Raw genomic sequence first — 25716 nt, 5'->3', positions numbered from 1 at the left:
AAAATACTCCCCCTATCTTCTCAACACACTCTCCTTACTTTTCAACACATTTCCATCTCCATCATTTATTGCTTTAACTTGCAGCACATCCTTCCCAGCTCGGTCCCTCTGCCTGGCCAATCGGCACAAATCCTTTTCTCCCTCCTTAGTGTCCAACTTCTCATACAGCTCCTCATATGCCTTTTCCTTGGCTTTCGTCACATCCCTCTTTACCTGCTGCCGCATCTCCTTGTACTCCTGCCTTCTTTTCACATCATTCTGTTGATCCCAATTATGTTTTGCCAACCTCTTTCCCCTAATGCTCTCCTGCATTTCCTCATTCCACCACCATATCTCTTTGTCTTGCTTTCTATTTCCAGACGTCACACCAAGTACCTTTCTAGCTGTCTCCCTTATCACTTCTGCAGTAGTTGCCCAATCATCCAGCATCTCTTCACCACCACTGAGCCCCTGTCTGACCTCTTCCCTAATTCTCGCAATACAGTCTTCCTCCTTCAGTTTCCACCATCTTATTCTTCTTTCAATCTTCACTCTCCTCCTCTTCTTCTTCACCTCCAAAACCATCCTACAGACCACCATCCGATGCTGTCTAGCTACACTGTTCCCTGTCAACACCTTACAGTCTCCAATCTAGGTTGCATCTCCTACATAGAACATAGTCCACCTGTGTGCACCTTCCTCCACTCTTATACCTCACCCTATGATCCTCCTTCTTTTTAAAATAGGTTTTCACCCATCACCCCCTCATCCCCTCTGGTTCCTTTACCTACATGCCCATTGAAGTCTGCTTCAATCACCAATCTTTCATGCCTAGGTATACCTTCTACCACTTTATCTAACTCACTCCAGAATTGTTCCTTCTCCTCCATCTCACAACCCACTTGTGGAGCATAAGCACTGATGACATTTATCATCGCCACTTCAACTTCCAGCTTCACGTTCATCACCCTATTAGAAACTCACCTCCACTACACTCTTACTGTACTCTTTCTTCAGAATGACCCCTACACCATTTGTCTTTCCATCCACCTTACTCCCTTTTCACTTGGTCTCCTGAACACACAACATATCTCCCTTGCTTCTCTCCATCATATCAGCTAACTCTCTCCCTTTACCAGTACCTTTCAAAGTACCAACCTAACCTCCACTCTCCTACACTTCTCCTTTCCCTGCCGTCTCTGTAGACGTCTTCCTCCTATCCTTCTCCTCTTTCGGCCAACAGTAGCCCATTTTCCACCAGTACCCTGTTGGCTATCAATACCTTTGGCGGTCATTGGTAACCCGGGCCTCGACCGATCCGGTATGAATTTCTAATTTGTGATCCGCATATTTGATTTGGCATGTTTTACGCTGGATGCCCTTCCTAACGCCCTTCCTAACGCAAGCATTTATCCGTGCTTGGGACCGGCACTAATAGTGCACTGGCTTGTGCAACCCTAATGGCTGGGTTAATATATTTATTGAGATTAATTCTGTTAATTTTTTTTTTTTAAGTTTCAGTTGTCCATAAAAATTGGCACACACAATTTTCTGACAGTTGCAATATCAAGTCAAGTCAAGTTTACTTCTATAGCACTTTTTACAACAGACATTGTCTCAAAGCAGCTTTACAGAATTTAGCAGTTAAGGTAAATTATGTGGTTTTCCCCTGATGAGCAAGGAAAAACTCCCTTAGATGTTATGAGGAAGAAACCTTGAGAGGAACCAGACTCAAAAGGGGATCCCATCCTTATTTTTGTCATATCAAGAGTGTGATTATAAATCTTTAAACAATACAGAACACTGGAGATTGAGAACTAACATGAGCACTGGAATGTGTGATTATGAGTAATGTCCTTTCTACAGTATTCTACAGTCATTTGAGATTATGTAGCATAGATGCCAGGTACAATAAAAATGATAATTTAGGTTAATAGGAAGGTATGTCAATGAAAAGAAGTCAGAGATTTAAATATACTAATAAAAAGAAACTAATAGTAGTTGTCTAATACACTGTATCAGGGATAGAATTCTTAGGTTCTGTCAGAATCCAGAGTTTGTTGCCTGATCCATCAATAATTATGCAAAATATATATTTATTGATCAGCCATGAACAGTGTTAATTATCTCATTATAAAGGCACATGTCAAGAAGTAGAATATATTAGACAGCAAGTAAATACTCAGTTACAAGCATTAGAATATGAGGGCAATCAACGAGGGGAAAATTGTAGTGTGTAAATGACTGGGATAGAGCATCTCTAAACCAGCTCGTCTTGTGAGGTTTTCCCTGTATTCAGTGGTTATAACCAACTAAATGGGGTCCAGTAAAGTACAAGTGTCATTTACTGACAAAAAACATAGCACTAGGATGCACTATGGGGAATGAAGGCAAGCTGCGAAGGCAGTGTGATGCTCTGGGAAATATTCTGCAAAACCTGCTGGGATCCTGGCATTTATGTGGATGGTACTTCGGTATATATATACACCACATACCGAATTGTTGCAGACCAAGTAAACGCCTTCATTGCAACAGTATTTACTAATCACATTGTTCTTTTTAAACAGCATAGCGTATCTTTCCACACTGCATAAATTACACTGGTCTGCAAGAAGAAAGCCACGGAAATAAAAGTAGCGAGATTTTAGCAGAATTGGTTCACCAATAAAGGAAAATTAAGTCTGAGTGTTAATTGGCTCCAGTTTCCAAAATACTGCTTTGGGTCAAAATTGCATTGCAATAAATCCAAAATAGAAGGGGGATGTGTGATTATGCTCCATAACCTTTCTGCAAATGTGATCTAGCAATGAGACTAGTACCACAGAAATAATTATAAATGTATCTTTTTTGTTGTTGATTCCAATAACATAACTCTCGATTAATTTATTTTAAATTTTTTCATGTCACATTTTCATACTATTTTTCATGAAAAACTGACCAAATTGTAGGTGGGTTGGTCCCATTGCTGTGTAGCTTCACAGACTATTAATATACAACCTCATAATTATACAGTTTTAAAGCTTATGCACATAATTACAGAATACAAACTCGTCACAGATTACAGACGTATAGATTCCATCTTTAGTCGGCATCTAAACAGCTCTTTTTGGCTTGTCTCTTGAACTGCAGTAGGATTATCCCTGCAGAGATTCCAGCAGTAATCGGCAAGCATGGACGGATTCCATTTCAACTGGTATCTTTTTTCCATGACTGGGGAAATAGTTTAAATGTAAGTGTAAGAAGATATGTTGCACGTGTAACGCAACAATAATGAGGGGCCCAACTCTTGTCCTGATCCCCTATTTTGCATCCAAAATATAGGTGGTATGCATTTTTTACCACAGCTGTCATACTGCACTTTGAGGTGCAAATGTAAACTCGCCACAAATGTAGCAGAAGTTATTTGTGTTGTTTACACAGTTCCGAGGCATCTTGAATATTAATATCACGGGACCGTTCCTTGGAAATGTTAGGCAATGACACTTTCACAAGCCACCAAATGTAACTGTATGATGTATAAATGTGGGCAAAAAAAATGTACTGTGAATTAAATGACTAATAAATTACATTCAGTAATAATCTGTAGTCTTAAAGTGAAGATACATTTTTATACTTTCATATGATATTTTCATTGTTTACTTTGATGAGAAGTTATGAGGCATCATGGTCATCAGACACTTCCCCTTCCCTTGTAGGCAAATATACTCGCCTGTGTATAGATAATTATAAATCTTTATTGTGAAATATTAAGAAAATGTTAGCCAACCAGAACTTTTATCTTTAGCAACCTTTGCTGTTTTCTAATTTATCTAATGAAAATAAGAATATGCACTTTTTTTTAATCTCTGAGGATGATCATTTCCCAAAATTTTTAGACCATTGTTAATTTATAATTATCTATACACAGGCGAGTTGATTAACACTGGTCTAAAATTTTGGGAAATGATCAACCTCGGAGATAAAAAGTTGCATGTTTTGTATTGTGCAATATTGTAAAGGAATGGTTTAATAAACATGATGAAATTTACTAGATGTGGATTGGGCTCTAAATCTCCCAGATATCAATCTGATCATTCAATCTGTGGCATGTACACAAACAAGTTAGATCCACTCTGGCATCACCTTATACATTACAGGACTTAAAGAATCTGCTGCTAATGTTTTGGTGCCAGATACCACAGAACACCTTCAGAGGCCTTAAGTCCATGCGTCAATGGGGCTTTTTTGGTGACACAGCTGATTTGTGTGTATTGTAAATATTTTAAAGGTGGCATATAAAATTCCATGTCACTGCACGTATTGTTAATTATGCTAGGACTGCAAATTTCTGCTTATAAATCTTGATATAATTGATAAATTGTTACAGTTCATACAATATTGTTGATTATAGTTTTCAAAGTTATTGTAATAATTGTCAGGCTTTGGTATAAGATTGACCTCTGTTTAATGGCCTTAGTGTTATGCTATCATTATATTTTTTTCACATGTAAACAGAATGACCAGTAAGGCTTCCTGTGTATATCACTAACCTTCCTAGCACTTTTGTTTGCCAGCCCTAACCTGCTTTTTCACTATATTTAGTAAACATGTTAACCATAATAATCATAATAACCCTGCTTAATCTTTAATCCTCCCACCTTAGGCATCGCTCTATTAACCTGTTCCTCACGGGCTACCAGAGAATATGGATAGAGACAGAGACATACTCATTTGAGGAGAAGCTAGTGCAGGATTTGGCAGTAAGTAACTTTTAGAACAATTGATTGGTAGTTTTCTGTTCTGTGAGCAGACCTCATCTGGCACTAGCTATGTGCACTACAAGCTCAATTTTCAACGGAGCTAAGGTCACTTGGGATTTTTGTTTAAAAACAATTTAACTAAAGAGTACAAAATAAGACTTTATTAAATGTATTTCTAGATTCAGCTTTTAAAAATCAAGCTGCAATTATTATAATTCTGCAATTTTCATTTAGCACTATGATTAAAATGAATTTTAATCATGATCTACATGCTCTACTACATAATCTTGATTTTCATATTAAGATTCACGTAAGTTCCAAATAAAAAAAGTAGAATTCATACCAATGTTTCTATTATATTATCTTTTTAATATACCAGTATATTGAATAATTACTCATAAGTGTCTGGCTTACAGAGTATAGTAGTTGAGTCTTTATCCACCTGGGTTGGAAATTCCAAGCACATGATATTTTCAAAACTAAGATGATCTAGTTGTTTAGATAAGTATTTTGATTACACAGTCAGAAAGACATATGTAGATACAGTATCTCACATTTCAGTGACTATTGTATTATATCTTTGCAGGGAAAATAGAATATGAAACTTTGATATATTAAAGTATATCTATAGATATAGAGATAGAGTTGTCAATGTGCAGCTTGTATAGCATTACAGATCTACTGTCCTCTAAAAATAACACAACATACAGCCATAATTGTCTAAATAACTAACAAAAGAGAGTACACCCTAAGGGAACATGTCAAAACTGTCTCCAAACTGTCAATATTTTGTGTAAGCAGCATTGTTATCTAGCACTGCCTTTATCCTCCTGGGCATGGAATTCACCAGAGCTGCACGTGCTGTTGCTGGGATCCTTTTCCACTCCTCCATAATGACATCACGGTCATGTTAGACAGATGGCGCTTCTCCACCTTCCGCTTAAGGATGCCCCACAGGTGCTCAATAGGGTTCAGGTCTGGAGACATGGCCACTCCTTCAGCTTCAGTTTCCTCAGCAAGGCAGTTGTCACCTTGGTGGTGTGTTTGGGGTCATTATGCTGGAAAACTGCTGTTCGACCCAGTTTCTGAAGGGAGGGCATTATATTCTGCTTCAGAATATCACAGTACATGTTAAAATCCATGTTTTTCTTAATAAACTGCAGCTCCCCAGTACCAGCAACACTTATGCAGCCCCAAACCATGATGCTACCACCACCATGCTTAACTGTACACTAGGATGTCCCCCCACATGCTGGACACCATCTGAGCCAAACAAGTTTATCTTAGTCTCATTACTGCACAGGACATGGTTCTTGTAATTCATACTCTTTGACAGGTTGTCTTCAGCAAACAGTTTGCAGGCTTTCCTGTAAGCCAGCTTCAGAAAAGGCTTCCATCTGGGATGACAGCAATGAAAACTGACTTGTTGCAGTGTGCAGTATATGGTTTGAGCACTGACAAGCGGACCTTCCAATTCTGTAAACTCTAAAGAAGTGCTGTCAGCACTTAGTGTCTTTTGAAGCCAGCTTCTGCACCTGACGCACAGCACAAGGACTCAACTTCATTGATTGACCCTTGCGAGGCCTGTTCCGAGTGGAACACATCATGGAAAGTTTCTGTATGACCCTGTCCACTGTACGGTAACTCAATTTCAGTGTTCTTTTAATCTTCTTATCCAATCTTACTATAAACTAGGCTATCTTTGTGTAGAGCAACAATTCTAATTCTTAAATCCTCAGACTTTTCTTTGCCATGAGGTGGCATGTTGAACATCCAGTGATCAGTATGGGAGAATTATAGCACCAAAAGCAAAAGAAAAGCACCAAATTGTAACTGCTCTAGCACAAGATACACAAATGTGTATGGTCCTGTCAAGCAGACAAAAACATTAACATGACAAATAGGACATGTGGCTTTGCATGATTACATGATGTACAACTGTTATCACTTAGGGTGTACTCACTTTTGTTGCCAGCTATTTTGGCAATAATGGCTGTATATTGAGTAAGTTTTAGAGGACAGTAAATCTGTACTGCTATACAAGCTGCACATTATATATCCAAATTTTATTTTTAGAGTATTGTCCATTCAGAAGATATGCATAATTAGTTTTTAAAATGTGAGCAGTGTACTCACTTTTGTGAGAAACTGTAGTTCAAAATAAAGGGGGCATTTTAACAAGACCTTGCTTCTGTCCTTGTTTAATTTAATTGAAATTATTTTCAATTAAATTGAATTCATTTAATTGTGATTTTTTTTTTTGTTTCTTTTGTTTTGTTTTGTTTTTTTACTTTGAGATAACAACTCCCTGCAACTTGCATGACATCTCATATAAATGGATGTCAGTGCTTGTCATAATTTTGTGTCTCTGCTCTCTCCACCCTGTGTGGTAGTTCCAACTAGTTAATGGTAATTTTAACTTTACTGGCAAAAATATTTAGAGAAATTTCTTTAGCAGCATTGCAGTGGCATTGGTTGTTTTATGAGAATTTCATTTCATTCTGAATAATAAACCAAAATTAAAGAATTTGTTGATTGTTGTGAAAAAAATTGTGAGTATGTGGGTCTCATGTATGAATTTAATTCGTTGCTTTCATGCATGTCATTTGCTTTTGCACAATGCTTTACTATAACAATCGGTTATGTTAATACTGTATGCTCAATATGTGTGTTGTGTGCATTTGCTGGAGTAATATAAATACCCTGCTACATAGTGACAATTACATTACTGATTTTAAGTACCTTCAGTTGAGTTGCATACCTGTTTAATGTAAGTAACTGGTAATATAAAATGCTTAGTGATGTGTTTATGTGTAGAGGACACATAAGGAAGAGGAGGAAGAGGAGGTAGATAAAATACATCCTGACCCTCTTCATGAACTTATTCTGCACTTTAGTCATAATGCTTTGACAGAAAGAAGGTAAGACAAATGTTTACATACACACAAACAGAAAAAAGACACATTCTTCTGCAAATATGCATACAGATATGTGGTGTGCAAATCCTCTCTCACGCTTAGTACTTAGTATGTATTTGAATGTGAATTTAAAGCATTTTCATTATCTTCCTTTTATATTTCAGTTCCCTAGAGGATGATTTACTATATATAGCATACACAGACATGATGGCAAAGGTACATATGTGTGCATTTGAACACAACCTTTTTTTTAATGTTACACTGTAGTTACCACAGTATTTCCCTGTAAAAAAAAAAAATATATATATATATATGCTTGTTTCTGTTGTACTCAGAGTTGTGCTGAAGATGAGAATGGGGATGAAGAAGAAAAAGAGAAAACCTTTGAGGTTTGAAGAGATTTTCCTTTTTGTATTATATATGCAAATACGAATATATGAGTGGCACTTATACTATACACAAAGGGTGGGATATAGTATTTGATCCCTTACCAAATTAGCATGAATTCTGACTCCCACAGACCCAAATTAGTTCTGTCACTCTAGAAAAATGGGGGGTCCTCTGGTGGTCTAGTGGTTAGGATGCGGCGCTCTCACCGCTGCGGCCCGGGTTTGATCCCCGATCAGGGAATCAACCCCAGCCACTCTTAGTGCCGGTCCCAAGCCTGGATAAATGGGCAGGGTTGCGTTAGGACGGGCATCCGGCGTAAAAACGTGCCAAATCAAACATGCGGATGATCCGCTGTGGCGACCCCTGATGGGAGAAGCCGAAAGAAAGTTACTCTAGAAAAATGGGGAAATTCCAGCCTTGTGCAGGTCAACAATCTTGTCCCTGATGTCCTTTGACAGCTCTTTGGTCTTGCCTATGGTGGTGTAGAGGTTTGAATAGAAGAGGTTGATTCTGGGACAGGTGTCTTTTATACACATGATGAGTTGATATTAGGAGTCCTTTTTTAAAAGTACAGGACTAATTTGTGTGTGTGGTGGTCAGGATTCTTGCTGGATGGCAGGGGATCAAATACCAATTTGACTCGATCAAATAAAAATTTATTTATGTATATACTGAACAAAATTATAAACGCAACACTTGTTTTTGCCCCCTTTTTTCATGTGCTGAACTCAAAGATCTAAGACTTTTTCTATGTAAACAAATGGCCCATTTCTCTCAGATATTAGTCACAAATATGTCTAAATCTGTGTTATTGAGCACTTCTCTTTCGCCGAGATAATCTATCCACCTTACAGGTGTGGCCTATCAAGATGCTGATTAGACAGCATGATTATTGCACAGGTGTGCCTTAGGCTGGCCACAATAAAATGTGCAGTTTTATCACACAGAACGATGCCACAGATGTCGCAAGTTTTGAGGGAGCGTGTGATTGGCCTGACTGCAGAAATGTCCACCAAGAGCTATTGCCCATGAATTGAATGTTCATTTCTCTACCATAATCCGTCTCCAAAGGCGTTTCAGACAATTTGGCAGTACATCCAACCGGCCTCGCAACCGGGGACCAACATTTCACAGGCCACAATCAACCTGATCAACTCTATGTGAAGAGATGTGTTGCACAGATAAACCTACCATAGCAATAGACTGTACAATTCTTTGTAAGGGGTAAATTTACAAAGAGGGGGAAGGTTGTATACAATTCTGTAAAAAGTATTTGCTTCTTCCTGATTTTTTTTTTATATTTGTCACACTTAAATGCTCCAAATCCCCATATTACACAAAGATAACCCAAGTAAATACAAAATGCAGTTTTGAAATCATAATTTAATTAATTCCACTTTTAGGGAAATCATGCTTAATCATTAATGAACTGTGATTTAACCACTTTTTTTTTGAAAAGCTGAGTTAAATTTGACTTGTCACCCACAGGCTTAATTACGCCGAGACCTGTTAAATTAAGAAAAAACTTAAGTGAAACATTAAACATTCTAAAAGATCGGAAAAACCAAGAGATCATGCTGTGACCTAATGATATTCAAGAATAAAAGTAATTGACATACATTATTCTGAAAAGATTTACAACCTTATTTTTAAGGCTTTAGGACGCCAGCAAAACACAGTGAGAGCTATTATAAAAAAATGGGTAAAACTTGGAACAGTTGTAAATGAGTGACTGGCGTACCAAAATAATTCCAAGAGCACAATGACAACTAATTCAGGAGCTTATAAAAAAAAATTATAATAAAATAACATCTAAAGATTTGCAGGCCTCACTTGCCTCAGTTAATGCCAATGTTCATGATTAAAAAATATGAAAGTGACTAGGCAAAAATGGCATCCATGGCAGAGATCCAAGGCCACAAAGCCACTGCTGAAAACAAAAAACACAAAGGTTTATCCTACATATATATATATATATATATATATATATATATATATATATATATATATATATATATATATATATATAAATGAAATCATCATTTTAAAACTGCATTTAATGTATACTCGGGTTATCTTTGTGAAATATTAAAATTAGCTTGATGATTGGAATCATTTACGTTTGACATATGTAAATATGTGGTGGGAAAACAGAAACATGGCGGATACTTTTTCACAGCACTGTATATGCATGTGTTTTTGTGTGTGTTAGGAAAAGGAGATGGATAAGCAAAAAATATTGTATCAGCAGGCCAGGTTACATGACCGAGGGGCTGCTGAGATGGTTTTGCAGGTGATCAGTGCCAGCAGAGGTAACTCCAAACACACACACACACACACACACACACACACACACACACACACACACACACACACACACACAAAAAAACTCCTAGCTGCTTTTCAGACTCAAAAATTGACATATAATGCGTTTATCTTTTAGGTCGACTGGGTCCCATGGTTACTTTTACTCTTAAGCTTGGTATCTCTGTTCTAAATGGTGGCAATATTTTAGTTCAGCAGGTAACACATTTTTATTGTTTGACATAAAATGAGTCAACGATAAAGTTTTTGATTTAGTTACTAATGCATTAAATGATATAATTGTTTAGCTTTTTAATAAATATGTTAATATTTATATTTATTTTTAGTAATATTAAAAGTCATAAATGTGTAATTCTATATTGTGGTTAAATAGTTGATCAAACCTTCCACAGAAAATGCTGGACTATCTGAAGGAGAAGCAAGATGTTGGCTTCTTCAAGAGTTTGTCAGGACTTATGCAGTCATGCAGGTAACGGACAAATAAAGCTTTTCATTCTTGCCTGCTTTTATGAAACTTGTGGGTGGCAATATGAGCTCTTTTATCACATAAACTTCAAATAGATTTACAGTGCATCCAAAAAGTATTCACAGCATTTTACTTTTTACACATTTTATGTTACAGCCTTATTCCAAAATGTATTAAATTAATTATTTTCTTCTAAATTCTGCAAACACCACCCCATAATGACAATGTGAAAGAAGTTTGTTTAAAATCATTGCAAATTTATTACAAATAAAATCCAAAGAAATCACATGTGGGTCTCTGGTTATGCCACCAAGAGAATGACAGCCTAATTTTTGAGCTTCCCGACGGTTTTGCTATTTTTGATTTTGTAAACACTAGTTAATATTTTGCATAATAATGGAGAAAGAGGTCACTATTAGAAGTACGACGATGATGAGCGTGGCAGAGAATCACTCTGAAGGAAGGCAAAGAAGTAGCTCGTCGAGCTCATCTCCACCTGAGGAAGATGGCTCCGAAGTTAGCCTACGATGTATTCTCAATGCACCCCGGTAGTTTTAAAAGGACAGTAAGGTACAGCTCTCTGATATTAAGCAAGAATTGAAGAAAACAAATGACAGATTAGAGGAGGCAGAGACTAATCCAGAAGCTAAGCTAATCGATCAGGAGGGCTGTGCGCGCAGAGACAATTTAAGGATTTATGGAGTACCCGAAGATAAGGAAGGTACGGATATGATTGGCTTTCTGGAGAAACTGTTAAAAAGCGCATTGGACTTGGGATTGAGCGAGCACACCGTGCATTAGCACCGAAGCCCAACGATTCGCTAACAAGGTTCAAGTTTGGAAGTTATCAGATAAAAGAGGAGCTGCTTTGCAAAGCCTAACACAAAAAAGAAGTGTTCTACAACGAGACTCTGAAGTTCTAAAGAAACACTGGGTATATGCGGAAGCCAAGAAAGTGTTAAAGGAACAACGACTAATGTTTCAGACACCAGGACGCTACGGAGGCAACGAGTTATGTTTTGACAAGGATTTCCAGTGTCCGTGGTGAGATCCCCTGCTGCTTTGGATCAGTAGGAGATTGCGCTTCTATCTACTTAGCAGGCAATGGGGAGACGGCGTGACCGGCGCAGAGATGCAGAATCTCAAACAACAGAGAATGAGAAAACCACTCAATCTCAATTTAAAGAAAAACTTAAAAAATTCTGAAAATAAGCATGAGGTTTTTACACTCGATACCAAAATAAGTTATGATTGATTTACAATGCTGCATGTCATCTATAATGTACTACATAACTGTACAGTTGTTCAAACTCTATAGTTCTACTACTTTAATTATTTGAATGAGTCGGGACTTGTTGATTGGTGAGTTGTCCATGATATGTTTTACTCTAATTTTTTGTATTATTTTATTATTACCATAATTTTAAACAGATCAAAATTTTATTTGAACTAGTATGCGACTACACATGTTCGGTTTAATGTGGGACTCTTCCTAACATAAGCTTTGACTGTTTAAAGCCCTACAAGGCTCTTTTGAAATGAGCCTCAACACCGGAGACAGCTGTTCCTATTCGTTACGGTGGTGTTTTTTTACAAATAGTTTCTTTTAAGTTTATGTTCATTAATTGTTTCTTTGGTGTGGGGGTACTCTATAAACTGAGTATTAATAGAGGCATTGGGAGAAATTATGAATGTACTAGCCAATATGGAAGATTATGAATAGACAGATGCTTATATTTATTACTTTCAATGTGAATGGAATTTTCAACCTGGCTAAGAGAAGTCAAATATTGTCAAAAATATAAAGGGAAAATACTCAGATTGTGCTCCTACAAGAGACACATCTGACCCCAGTGAAACATAAAAAATAAAAGAGGAGAGGATTTTCGAAGATATATTTCTTATCGTATAAGTCTGGACGTAGAACAGGTTTAGCAATCTTAATATTACAAAAAGGCAAAATTATGAGAACAACTTTTAGAGATCTCTGACAAGGAAGGAAGATATATAATAGTCTCAGGGAAAATAGATGACATAACCATAACAATATGTAATTTCTATGCCACCCCTGGGAGTGATTTTTGTTTTTATATGAAAATATTTAACTTTATAAGAGAAGCTAAAGGAATTTATTTATGTGGTGTAGACTGGAATATTCACCTTAACCCAAAAGTTGATTCATCAAAAAACCCAATAACCACATCATTGCATGGAAAAAAATCATGCTCTAATGGTGGGCATACTAGATCTTTGGAGGGACTTTTATCCATCAGGTCATGATTACACATTTTTTTCACATCTCATGATGTATACTCAAGGATAGATTTATTATTTTTTTATTTTAAAGAGAGATCGTCATAGAATGCAGAGTTGTTATATTGGATCTATTATATTGGATCTATTGACCTGTCTGATCATGCACCTACGTACATATTCACAATATACCAGGCAGTACACTGTGGAGGCTAAACACAAGTGTATTAAATAACCCACAATTTCAAACCCAAATGAAGGAAGATATAAAAATATGTCTTGAAGAAAATGATAATGGGGAAGTCAACTATGCTATAGTATGGAACACATTAAAAGCAGTCATTGGGGGGGGAATCTTGTCCTTCTGTGCCCATGAAAAAAAATGTAAAAAAAAAACTACAATTAATCAATCTCAGCAATAAACTGAAAGATCTGAAAACTCAACATAAAAAGAAACAAAAAACAACTCTATTGAATAAAATAAAGAAATTTGAAACAAAATAAATATATTATACTCACAGGAGACTAAACAAAAGATGGTTTTCACAAAACAGAAATACTATGAAGCAGGCTCTTTAAACTTATGGCTAGGAGATTACAAAAGCAGCAAGCACAGATAACATCATCTTCTTTCAGCTTCTCCCATTAAGGGTCACCACAGCTGATCATCTGTCTCTATACCCCCTGCCCTCTACATCTGCCTCTTTCAACCCAACTACCTGCATGTCTTCCCTCACCACATCCATAAACTCCCTCCTTGGCCTTCCTCTTTTCCTCCTTCCTGGTGGCTCCATACTCAGCATTCTCCTACCTATATACCCCATGTCCCTCCTCTGCACATGTCCAAACCATCTCAATCTCGCCTCCCTCACCTTGTCTCCAAAAAGTCCTACATGTGCTGTCCTTCTAATAAACTCATTTCTAATCCTGCCTATCCTCGTCGCTCCCAACGAAAACCTCAACATCTTCAGCTCTGCTACCTCCAGCTCCACCTCCTGTCTTTTACTCAATGCCACTGTCTTTAAACCATACAACATCGCAGGTCTCACCACAGTCCTATAAACTTTCCCTTTTACTCTTGCAGACACTCTTCTTTCACAAATTACTCCTGCCATTCTTCTCCACCCACTCCACCCTGCCTGCACTCTTTTCTTCACTTCTCTAACACACTCTCTATTACTTTGCACTGTTGACTCTAGATACCTAAACTCCTCCAACTCTTTTCCCTGCAACCGCACCACTCCACTGCCCTCCCTTTTATTCACACACATGTTCTCTGTCTTACTCCTACTCCTTTCATTCCCCTTCTCTCCAGCGTATACCTCCACCTCTCCAGGCTCTTCTCAACCTGCTCCCTACTCTCACCACAAATAACAATATCATCTGCAAACATCATAGTCCATGGAGACTCCTGTCTGACCTCGTCCGTCAACCAGTCCCTTACCACTGCAAACAGGAAAGGGCTCAGAGCCTATCCTTGATGCAGTCCAACCTCCACCTTGAACCATTCTGTCGTTCCTACTGCACACTTTACTGCTGTCACACTGCCCTCATACATGTCTTCAAACACCCTTACATACATCTCTGACACACCTGACTTTCTCATACAGTATCACAATTCCTCTCTCAGCACCCTGTTGTACAATTTCTCTAAATCCACAAACACACATGGCAACTCCTTCTGACCTTCTCTATACTTCTCTATCAACATTCTCACAGCAAATAATGAATCTGTAGCTCTCTTCTTCGGCAGGAAACCATACTGTTGCTCACAGATGGTCACCTCTTCTCTCAGCCTGGCTTCCACTACTCTTTCCTATAACTTCATGGTGTGACTGTTCAACTTAATTCCCCTGTAGTTACTGCAGGTCTGCACATCTCCCTTGTTCTTAAAGATCGGTACCAGCACACTCGTTCTCCATTCCTCAGGCATCCTTTCACCTTCCAAAATCCTGTTAAACAATCTTGTTAAAAACTCCACTGCCATCTCTCCTAAACATCTCCATGCTTCTATCGGTATGTCATTTGGTCCAACCGACTTACATTTACATTTGCAGCATTTAGCAGACACCCTTATTCAGAGCGACATTCAAAAGTGCTTTGAGTCTCTAGCAATGAATAAATCTACACTGGTACGCAAGATGACAAACTACAGTGAGTAAAATAAGTATTTGAACACCCTGTTATTTTGCAAGTTCTCGCACTTAAAAATCATGGAGGGGTCTGAAATTGTCATCGTAGGTGCATGTTCACTCTGTGAGACATAATCAAAAAAAAAAAAAATCCAGAAATCACAATGTATGATTTTTTAACTATTTATTTGTATGATACAGCTGCAAATAAGTATTTGAACACCTGAGAAAGTCAATGTTAATATTTGGTACAGTAGCCTTTGTTTGCAATTATAGAGGTCAAACGTTTCCTGTAGTTTTTCACCAGGTTTGCACACACTGCAGGAGGGATTTTGGCCCACTCCTCCACACAGATCTTCTCTAGAGGTCTGGAGACTGGCTAGGCTACGCCAGAACCTTGATATGCTTCTTACAGAGCCACTTCTTGGTTATCCTGGCTGTGTGCTTCGGGTCATTGTCATGTTGGAAGACCCAGCCTCGACCCATCTTCAGTGCTCTAACTGAGGGAAGGAGGTTGTTCCCCCAAATCTCGCAATACATGGCCCCGGTCATCCTCTCCTTAATACAGTGCAGTCGCCCTGTCCCATGTGCAGAAAAACACCCCCAAAGCATGATGCTACCACCCCCATGCTTCACAGTAGGGATGGTGTTCTTCTGATGGTACTCATCATTCTTCTTCCTCCAAACACGTTTAGTGGAATTATGACCCGAAAGTTCTATTTTGGTCTCATCTGACCACATGACTTTCTCCCATGACTCCTCTGGATCATTCAAATGGTCATTGGCAAACTTAAGACGTGCCTGGACATGTGCTGGTTTAAGCAGGGGAACCTTCCGTGCCATGCATGATTTCAAACCATGACGTGTATTACCAACAGTAACCTTGGAAACGGTGGTCCCAGCTTTTTTCAGGTCATTGACCAGCTCTTCCTGTGTAGTTCTGGACTGATTTCTCACCTTCCTTACGACCATTGAGACCCCACGAGGTGAGATCTTGCATGGAGCCCCAGTCCGAGGGAGACTGACAGTCATGTTAAGCTTCTTCCATTTTCTAATGATTGCTCCAACAGTGGACCTTTTTTCACCAAGCTGCTTGGCAATTTCCCCGTAGCCCTTTCCAGCCTTGTGGAGGTGTACAATTTTGTCTCTAGTGTCTTTGGACAGCTCTTTGGTCTTGGCCATGTTAGTAGTTGGATTCTTACTGATTGTATGGGGTGGACAGGTGTCTTTATGCAGCTAACGACCTCAAACAGGTGCATCTAATTTAGGATAATAAATGTAGTGGAGGTGGACATTTTAAAGGCAGACTAACACGTCTTTGTGGGGTCAGAATTCTAGCTGATTGACAGGTGTTCAAATACTTATTTGCAGCTGTATCATACAAATAAATAGTTAAAAAATCATATATTGTGATTTCTGGATTTTTTTTTTTTTAGATTATGTCTCTCACAGTGGACATGCACCTACGATGACAATTTCAGACCCCTCCATGATTTCTAAGTGGGAGAACTTGCAAAATAGCAGGGTGTTCAAATACTTATTTTCCTCACTGTAAATATAAATTTAACTCTTGAATTCTACAAAGCAAACTTGGAAAGTGCTAATTTAAGTGTTTCAGGAAGATGTAGGTCTTCAATCGTCGCTTGAAGATAGCCAGGGACTTCGCTGTAAGGACATCTAGGGGAAGCTGGAGGATCTCAGACAGTGTGGTGCAGTGCGAGCTGTGATGAGGTCTCTGAGGTAAGATGGAGCTGGTCCATTTTTGGCCTTGTAGGCAAGCATCAGTGTTTTGAATCTTATACGTGCAGCTACTGAAAGCCAGTGAAGGGAGCGCAGCAGTGGGGTGGTGTGGGATATAGGTGCGCTAATCTTGTAGCACTATCCCCACAAACACTTCAGGCTGTAATTGGTGCCAAAGCCGCTTCAACAAAGTATTGAGCAAAGGCTGTGAATACGTATGTACATATGATTTTTTTTTTTCTTTTTAATACATTTGCAAAGATTTCAAACGAAATTCTTTCAAGTTGTGATTATAGTGTATTGTTTGTAGAATTTTGAAGAATGTAATGAATTTAATCCATTTTGAAATAAGGCTGTAACATAAAATGTTTAAAAAGTGAAGCGGAGTGAATACTTTCTGGATGCACTGTATTTAATATAATATCTTTTTTCATATTTTATTGTATGTTTAATGAACTACTATAAATAAAATAAAAAAATATTAATACAAACTCATCTGTGGACTGTAGTGTATTGGACCTGAATGCATTTGAAAGGCAAAACAAAGCTGAAGGATTGGGTATGGTGACTGAGGAGGGTTCAAGTAAGTGTGACACACACACAAGTATTTATTTAAGAAGCATGATTCATTCATTATCATAAATCACACATGGTGATTGTTGTGTGAGCAATGCCTAGAACTGTGAATAAACTGTAGTAGCAAAATGCAAACTTCTTTATTTTTTAAACATATACTTCACCATATGACATGCAAAAAATTAAAAGTTGTGATTTTATTGCATACATTAAAAAATAGATTTGTGTGAACAGGTGCCACATGGTGTAGAATTAACTCACAAGTTCATTTGACTTCATTATCATTATTAACAGTTGTCTAATGCACACAATACAGTATTTATTTAGCTTATTCATATTTTATTAATTCCAACGAAGTTTTGAATTAATAATTATATTTATCACAATAATATGACTATATTCCATAATATACATATTTGCTGTCACATTTGCTATATTTCAGGCATAAGTGATGGTGAAAAACTCATAGTTTTAACTAAACTAAAAAGCATAGTTGTTCAGATCAGTGTATCAGGTCTCAGTGTCCAGTCAATGGATGTCAGTATCACTCATTCTAACTGATATTGTGATGTCTTCTCCTTCGCTTATGTCTGCCTTTTTGCCTGTTTGTTTCTTTCCTTCTTGCCATATTTAATAATGTCATCGGTTGCAGTCAACGCGAGGGAGCGGGGTAAATACATGGTTTAGTTTCTTCTAATTTGGAATCACTGCTCTCTCTAATCCCTGTCTTGCCAATTTATTTGTGTCTGTTTGTTAATTTAGTAATTAATTTCTTTGGTCTGCAGGAAAACATGCATGCATCTTATTAATGCAAGGACATAAAACAAACAATACATAGATTTCCGAGTAATTAACTTCATCTGTGTGTTTTTGTCTGTCTTTTTTCTTGACTTCTTGTCTGTAGTATTTTGTATTACTGTATTACCTCAGCACTTATAACCTATATCCTATCCAATGAAATGACAATTAGATTTTCATTTTCTATCCATTAAGGTGCCAAGGTTCTTCAGAATGATGAGTTCACTAAAGATCTGTTTAGGTTCTTGCAGCTTCTCTGTGAAGGTCATAACGATGGTATGTCTTTACATTCAGTGACTAACAGTGATCCTAATTTATCAATATTTTAGTAAGGATGTGTAAACCGAGCTAAAAATCTCAATGCCAGATTTAAAAAGTTTTGGTAAACATCTACTATAGATATATTCATTGTTATTTTGGATTGTTTTCTTCAAGCCATTAGTCTCAGAATTGTCAAAACCTTAAATCCATGTGTGTTATATCCAAATGTATAATCTGAATATACAGTGGATTCAGAAAGTATTCAGACTCCCTTCACTTTCCTTATCAGGTTGCAATATAATGTTTTAGATATATAAGATTTTTTTTCTCATTACACACAGTACTCCATAATGACAAAGTAAAAACAGAAATCTAGAAATGTCTGTAATTTTTGTTATAAAAGAACTGAAATATCACATGTATATAAGTATCCAGACCCTTTACTCAGTACTTAGTTGAGGCACATTTGGCAACAATTATATGCTTCAATCATTTTGGGTAAGATGCAACATGCTTTGCAGACCTGGACTGGAGATTTTCTGGCAATCTTCATGCCAAATCCTCTCAAGCTGGGCCAGGTTGGATGGGAGGACCATTAGTGGACAGCTAATTTTTTATTGAGGATATCTCTATACTTTGCTCTATTCAGACTTCCCTTAAGCCTGATCAGTTGCCAAATCCCTGCTGCAGAAAAATACCTGCACAACATGATGTTGCCACTATTATGCTTCACTTTTTTGGATAGTTTTGGGAAGGTGATGAGTGGTGCCTGATTTCTTTCAAACATAAAGTTTAGAATTGAGGCAAAACAGTTCAATCTTGGTCAGGCCAAGACATCAGACCAGAGAATATTGTTCCACAAAGTCTGAGAGTCCTTTGAAGCTTGTTGCCAAACTGTTGCCAGGCGAGGTTTCATGGGTTTTGCACTGAGAAGAGGCTTCCATCTAGCCACTTTACCGTAGAGCCTAGATCAGTGGAGTGTTGAAGTGATGGTTGTTCTTGTGGACTGTTGTCCTATCTCCACAGAGGATCTCCGTAGCTTAGTCAGAGAGACCAACTAGTCCTTGGTCCCCTCTCTTACTAAAGACCTTCTCCCTGATTGCTCAGTTTGGCCAAGTGCCTAGCTCTTGAAAGAGTCCTAGTTGTGTCACACTTCTTTCATTTGACAATTATGGAAGCCACTGTGCTCTTGGGAATCGTCTGTGTAGCAGTCATTCTTGAACTCTGCAGGCAGGTCCTTTGACCTCATGCCTTGTTTTTTGCTTTGATATGCATAGTTGGTTGTGAGGCCCTCCACAGAGAGGAGTGTGTGCCTTTCCAATCAGTAAACCTTTCCACAGGAATACTCCAGTCAAGATGTAGAAATATCTCAGAAATCTTCTTATCAAGAGAATTGGCAGGCATTCTTAGGAACATGTGATTTTTCTGAATTCTGTTTTTACACTTTAATAGATTACTAAGAGTAGATTAATGTGGGGGAAAAAACTGTAGTAAAAAATGTAGTATCAGGCTGCAACATAACATTGATAAAAAAGTGAATGGCATCTGAATACTTGCTGAATGCACTATATAATAAAACGCTTTTGTTGGATAATTAATGGCAATATGGCATTTGTACTAATTTCCCAGTTATTAATTTACAAATTAATTTATATGTATTCCCAGTGAGCATGGTGTAAAGAATATTTCTAAATCAATTACTTTCTCAGTGGGTACACCTATCATCACATGTCACAACAATGTTTTTGAATATATTACAAGTACTTTGCCACATACAGTGTTTTTGCTCAAATCATAATAGCAGCCATGTGCTTGTCTAATTAACCAATTCTTTTTAGACTTCCAGAACTTTTTGAGGACCCAGACTGGAAATACAACTACGGTTAATATAATAATAAGCACAGTAGACTATCTTCTTAGACTTCAGGTAAAGTAGACCTTATTATATCCAGATCAACACATAAACATATATTAATGGCTTAGTTATACTTACTTATATATGTGTGTGTGTGTGTGTGATGTATGTATGTATGTATGTATGTATATATGTGTGTAAAATATATATATACATATATATATATATATATATATATATATATATATATATATATATATATATACTGTGTATGTGTATAATTCTGTGTAACAATTCTGAAATAATGTCATCTTCACTGCTCAACAGTTAAAGGAGTTTTTGTCCTGTCTACACCATGCTACCAGAACACCTTTTCCACAAAATAACTAATGTTCCAAAAAAACATTATTTTCCAGAAAACACACTGATCAAAATTAGAGAACACTTTCAGATACCTCCCAGTTATTGGTGTTAATCTGGTACCTGGTGCAATTTCCTTGATTATCTGTCAACCCCTATTTAACTGGCAGCCTAACTTCCAGTTTCACTGACTCTGCAAGATGGTGGGACATTCTAAAGTGACTGAAAGCCTCTGGCAGCAGGTTGTCCAGATGAAGGCCAGAGAGATGACCCTATCAGCCATAGCAAGACAAGTTGGTCGTTCCAAATCTGTAATTTCAAGAATATTGAATCTTTACAACATCACAAACTCATTCAAGTCCGCCAAGAAGGCTGGTCGTCCACGGAAGACAAATACAAGAGAGGACAGGATTACTGCAGAGGATCTCAATGGGCAATCGTTTCCACACTGCAGCTGGAATTGCTCACCAGTTCAGCGCTGAACAGGGTAAGGATCTGTCTCGTCATACAGTGTCTCGACGTTTAAGAGCATTTGGACTGAAAGCCCACTCTGCATTTACCAAACCTCTCATTAGCAGAAAGAATGCTGGGAAGCATGTTGTGTAAACAGAGGAGAACTGGTCCAAAGTTCACTTCAGTGATAAAAGCAAGTTTAATTTATTTGGGTCCAATGGGAAATGTTATGTTCGGCGACAAACTGGGGAAAGACTGAACCCAAAGTGTGTAATATTGTCAGTGAAAAGTGGAGGAGGAAGTGTCATGGTTTGGGGCATGTTTTCTGCAGCAGGAGTTGGGGCCTCTTATACAGCTACATGGCAGAGTGAATGCAAATGTTTATCAGAACCTTCTTCAACAACATATGGTTCCTTCCCTGCGTTCATCACCCAATCAGCCCGCAGTGTTCATGCAGGACAACGCTCCATGTCACACAGCAAAACGGGTAAAGCAGTTCCTTGAAACTGAAAACATTGAAATAATGACATGGCCTGCCCAGAGTCCTGATCTCAACCCAATAGAGAACCTCTGGAAAATCCTTGGTGTTATGGCCAAGAAACCCACTACAGTCACCGAACTGTGGAGGAGACTGGAAGAAGAGTGGACCAAAATCACACCAGAGCATTGTGATAGACTAGTGCTGTTCTGTGGCCGCAGATGTGCTGAAGAGGCCTGTACACTTCCTACTAATTGCTGACTGTTGTAACCTTCAGAAAATATTGTTGTAATTTTTTTCCATGCTACAGTCATTGTTGATCTCTAATTTTGATTAGTGTGTTTTCTGCTAAATAATGTTTTTTTTGGAAATGCCTCAGTTATTTTGTGGAAAAGGTGTTCTGGTAGCATGGTATAGACAGGACAAAAACTCCTTTAACTGTTAATCAGTGAAGATGACATTATTTCAGAATTGTTCAATTGTTTATAAATTGTTCTCTAATTTTGATCGCCTGTGTGTGTGTGTGTGTGTGTGTAAATATATATATATATATATATATATATATATATATATATATATATATATATATAATATATATATATATATATATATATATATATAAAATACTCCTAATGTCTTTATAGGAGTCCATCAGCGATTTCTACTGGTATTACTCTGGGAAAGATATAATGGATGAAGCTGGTCAACTAAATTTCTCTAAAGCATTAGCTGTGGCCAAGCAGATCTTTAATTCCCTCACTGAATATATACAGGTACATTTTTGCTCTTGGCTATTTTCAGTATTGCTGTTTCTCCCTACCTCTACTTATTTACATATCTCTTGAAGTATTTTTTTGCTACAATTAGTAAAGTTACTAATTATAAACTGTCTTATGCTATTCTATCCAAAAATAAATCTGAACTACCATATAACCAGTTGTGGAATATTTTCCATATTCTCAGCGGAGCCTAGTCTCAAACTCAGCGGCAGGCTGTGCAATTTACAATTAGGCCTTCAGTGGTGTCTTACCTGAATCAGTTTATCTTTTATTACCATCAATATCATGCCATAATACTATACAGTATAACTTTACTGTCCTCATGATGCATTGCTCTGCAAGGCTAGACAGTTAGCTAGCATGAGGGCTGGAACCACAATAACAACTCAATGTGTAATGTTTACTTCGTTTTAATTGCAATTGTTATCACTTTCATATTTTATGTTAAACTGAAAATACAGAACACACAAAATGCATATATCAATAAACATACACAGTAATAAAAGCTAAACATGCGTCATAATCTATTGTCAGCAAAAAACTACATTTCTTGAAGCAACAATGGCAGTTTCTTGATATGACTCTTATGTTGTATAAAACTTTCTTTATGACCCAATAAAGTCATTAAGAAAACAGCACACTTCCTGTCTCACTTAGTGTAACAACTAAATCGTAAGATTAGCAACACAGTCTTGAATAGTCTTTCCTTGCTACAAAAGAACCATGATTTCTGTAACTGGTCTCATCAAGGTTTTAACAATTCCTTGTTTTAAAGCTTTCATTTCCACCTTGCATACCTTTGCATCTTGACTTGGAAATGTTCACAACGGGTCCCATATGCAATTCATTTCTCTGTACCTGACTGTCAGAGAAATGAACAGCCATGTACACCCTTTCTCTTTCAGGTAATTTTGTAGGGAAGGATTATAAGTGTCTATTTTTAATACCTTACATGCACCCACAAAATGTTTTCCTCCGTCAGAACGCAGAACTTTGGCTGGACTTTGAATAGAAAAAAACCTTCGTAATGCATTGACAAAGCGAGGTGTAATCATGGATTCGTTGAACTCTGTGTACAGCTCTGGTAAGCATGCACGTAAAGACTACTGTCCATCATTTGCTTTCAGCACTACCTCCTCTAGTGCGTTGTGTAAGGATAGTCCAAGTACCAAAGCTCAAGTCCAACATTGGTGAATGGTGGTTCTTGTGCAAGTCTGTCGGCAGGTAAATTAGCTATTTTTTTGCAGTCTAACCTTGTGATAGTATTTCACATGAAGGGTGGAAATATGATGTGTTCTTGAAAAAATGAAAGGGGTGCTTTTCCTCCAAACATACATCAGCAAGGAATATTTGCCTTCAAATCCTGAGTAAACCATTTTTATCCACAACTGGATTGAGTCTATTGAGGGGACATAGTTTTGAGATTGGTTATATCTTCTCAGGGCACTTGTATGCTTCTTTGAGCACTTTATTCTGAACAGATCTAATAACCAGGTTTTTTGCTTTTAGAGGTTCTGTAACACTGCATGAATTCCTGTACTGTTGCCATCCTTTGTGACCTATATTGTTTGTTTTTTGGAAAGTTATGGCCAAACTAATTCATGTAGTCAAAGTACGAACGAGATAAATTGTGATAAATTGCACGATCTTCTACAGAGAAAGCTTTCATCAATAGTTGCTGTTGGATGTGACTTTGTGTAATAAAATGTTATATTCAGCAAGCATCTTTATGGTTCTTTTCAGAATATCAATTCCCTCTTTTAGAGTAGCTACAGAGGCAGGACAGTCATGTATATAATATTGTCAATCCACCAATCTTTTGGCATCAGTGCCATGTTCTTTCTTACCTTCCAGAGCTGCTTTCCTCATGCAGTAATTGGTTACAGCAGGTGCCCTCATCCTGTAGTCTATCACACTTTTTCCCATGTTGTCGTCTTCATACCACAGGAACCTGAGGTAATTTTGATGTTTTTACTGAAGAAGAGAACGGTAGAACGTTTGTTGCACATCTGTTGAGACTTCTATAGGCTTTTTCCTAAAGCACAGAACAACACTCAAAAAAATGTGTTATTGCTTGAAATATTTAAAGTCTGGGCAGCATGTGATTTAGTGACACCCCATCAAATTCAGCACTTGAGTCGAACACCACTCTTATCTGATTTTCGCGGGTGATATACCCCAAATGTTGGGAGATGATAGTGTTCTTTGTCCTTTTTTAAAGGAGGAGCATATTTAGCTTAAACTCAGTTTCTTTTCTAATGTTTTTTTGGAGTGAGCAGAAATGCTTGATTGCTTTTTCCCTGTTATTTGGTAAGTAATGCTTTGAAGATCAGAGTGTGAGAGGTGCCACCAAGTTGTTTCCCTCATCTTTGTATCCTGATTGCTTCATGATATCCAAACAGTCTGTCGTCCACACAATAATGTTTTTTCATCCATTTCAGCCCATTTATGTGCTTGCACACTATAGCGTCTGCATAGGATCAGTTGTTAATTAGTTGAATCTTATGTCCCAGACACCCCTTTTAACCCTTAACATCTGAATATAAATAACAGACTGGGTCTCAACCTCTACAGTTATATCAGGGGGTTTCATGTCTAAAAGTATCTTCCCTATGACACAAAGGCAATAAACAGAAAGTTCTCTAGTCTCTCCACCTAATTTCAAAGACATTCCAATGGGAAGGCATTTTACACCCTGCAACAGGCACCAGTACCTTCCCCAACACACAAAGCAAACACACATAGGGAGATTTTCTTTATTTAGGCAATAATATAGTGTCCCAAACTCAGTATAATATATGCATATGTTGTTTGTATTCCCCCTTTATCATATCAATCTAGCTAGTAACAAAATACTTCATGCAGATGTACTGGGACACATCATCAGTTATGTATCCTGGGATCATGGGGTGTTTCTGGTCTTTCAACATCAGACACCCTCGTCCAGGCGACCCAGCCTGGGTTGATTAGACCCCGGCCTGTGTCCCAGTTGCAATTGCCCGTGGTTCTGCCCTCTTAATCCAAAGCCATCTAGTGGTTTTGCGGCTTCAGTTCTAATTGCCTTCCTCTTTGCTTCCCAGTGATGCCTTGTAGAGTAAGTATTTTGCATTCCCTGCAAAACCACTATAGCCCACCTCCAACAGCTCACAACAGGTTTTCCAGTGTGCCTTCAACTAACTGTTGGTAATTAGCCCGCTTGGCCTCTTCCATGCTC

General features: G+C 37.7%; 1 protein-coding gene across 1 annotated transcript in view; it reads left to right on the top strand.

Annotated features, from left to right (window-relative positions):
- Window positions 1-25716, top strand: part of LOC310731139 (ryanodine receptor 3) — a 417468-nt gene that overhangs the window by 337203 nt on the left and 54549 nt on the right. Inside the window, 11 exon segments of the mRNA XM_083550556.1 lie at window positions 4622-4718; window positions 7536-7639; window positions 7801-7852; window positions 7972-8025; window positions 10239-10338; window positions 10470-10549; window positions 10744-10820; window positions 17452-17531; window positions 18512-18592; window positions 20416-20504; window positions 22368-22496. Of these exon segments, the coding sequence (XP_083406682.1) occupies window positions 4622-4718; window positions 7536-7639; window positions 7801-7852; window positions 7972-8025; window positions 10239-10338; window positions 10470-10549; window positions 10744-10820; window positions 17452-17531; window positions 18512-18592; window positions 20416-20504; window positions 22368-22496 (943 nt within the window).

The sequence above is a fragment of the Silurus aristotelis genome, assembly GCF_946808225.1.
Source record: "Silurus aristotelis genome assembly, chromosome: 9".
Lineage (NCBI taxonomy): Eukaryota > Metazoa > Chordata > Actinopteri > Siluriformes > Siluridae > Silurus > Silurus aristotelis.
Note: the sequence above shows the minus strand (reverse complement) of the source record. Positions and strands in the feature narration are given on the sequence as shown.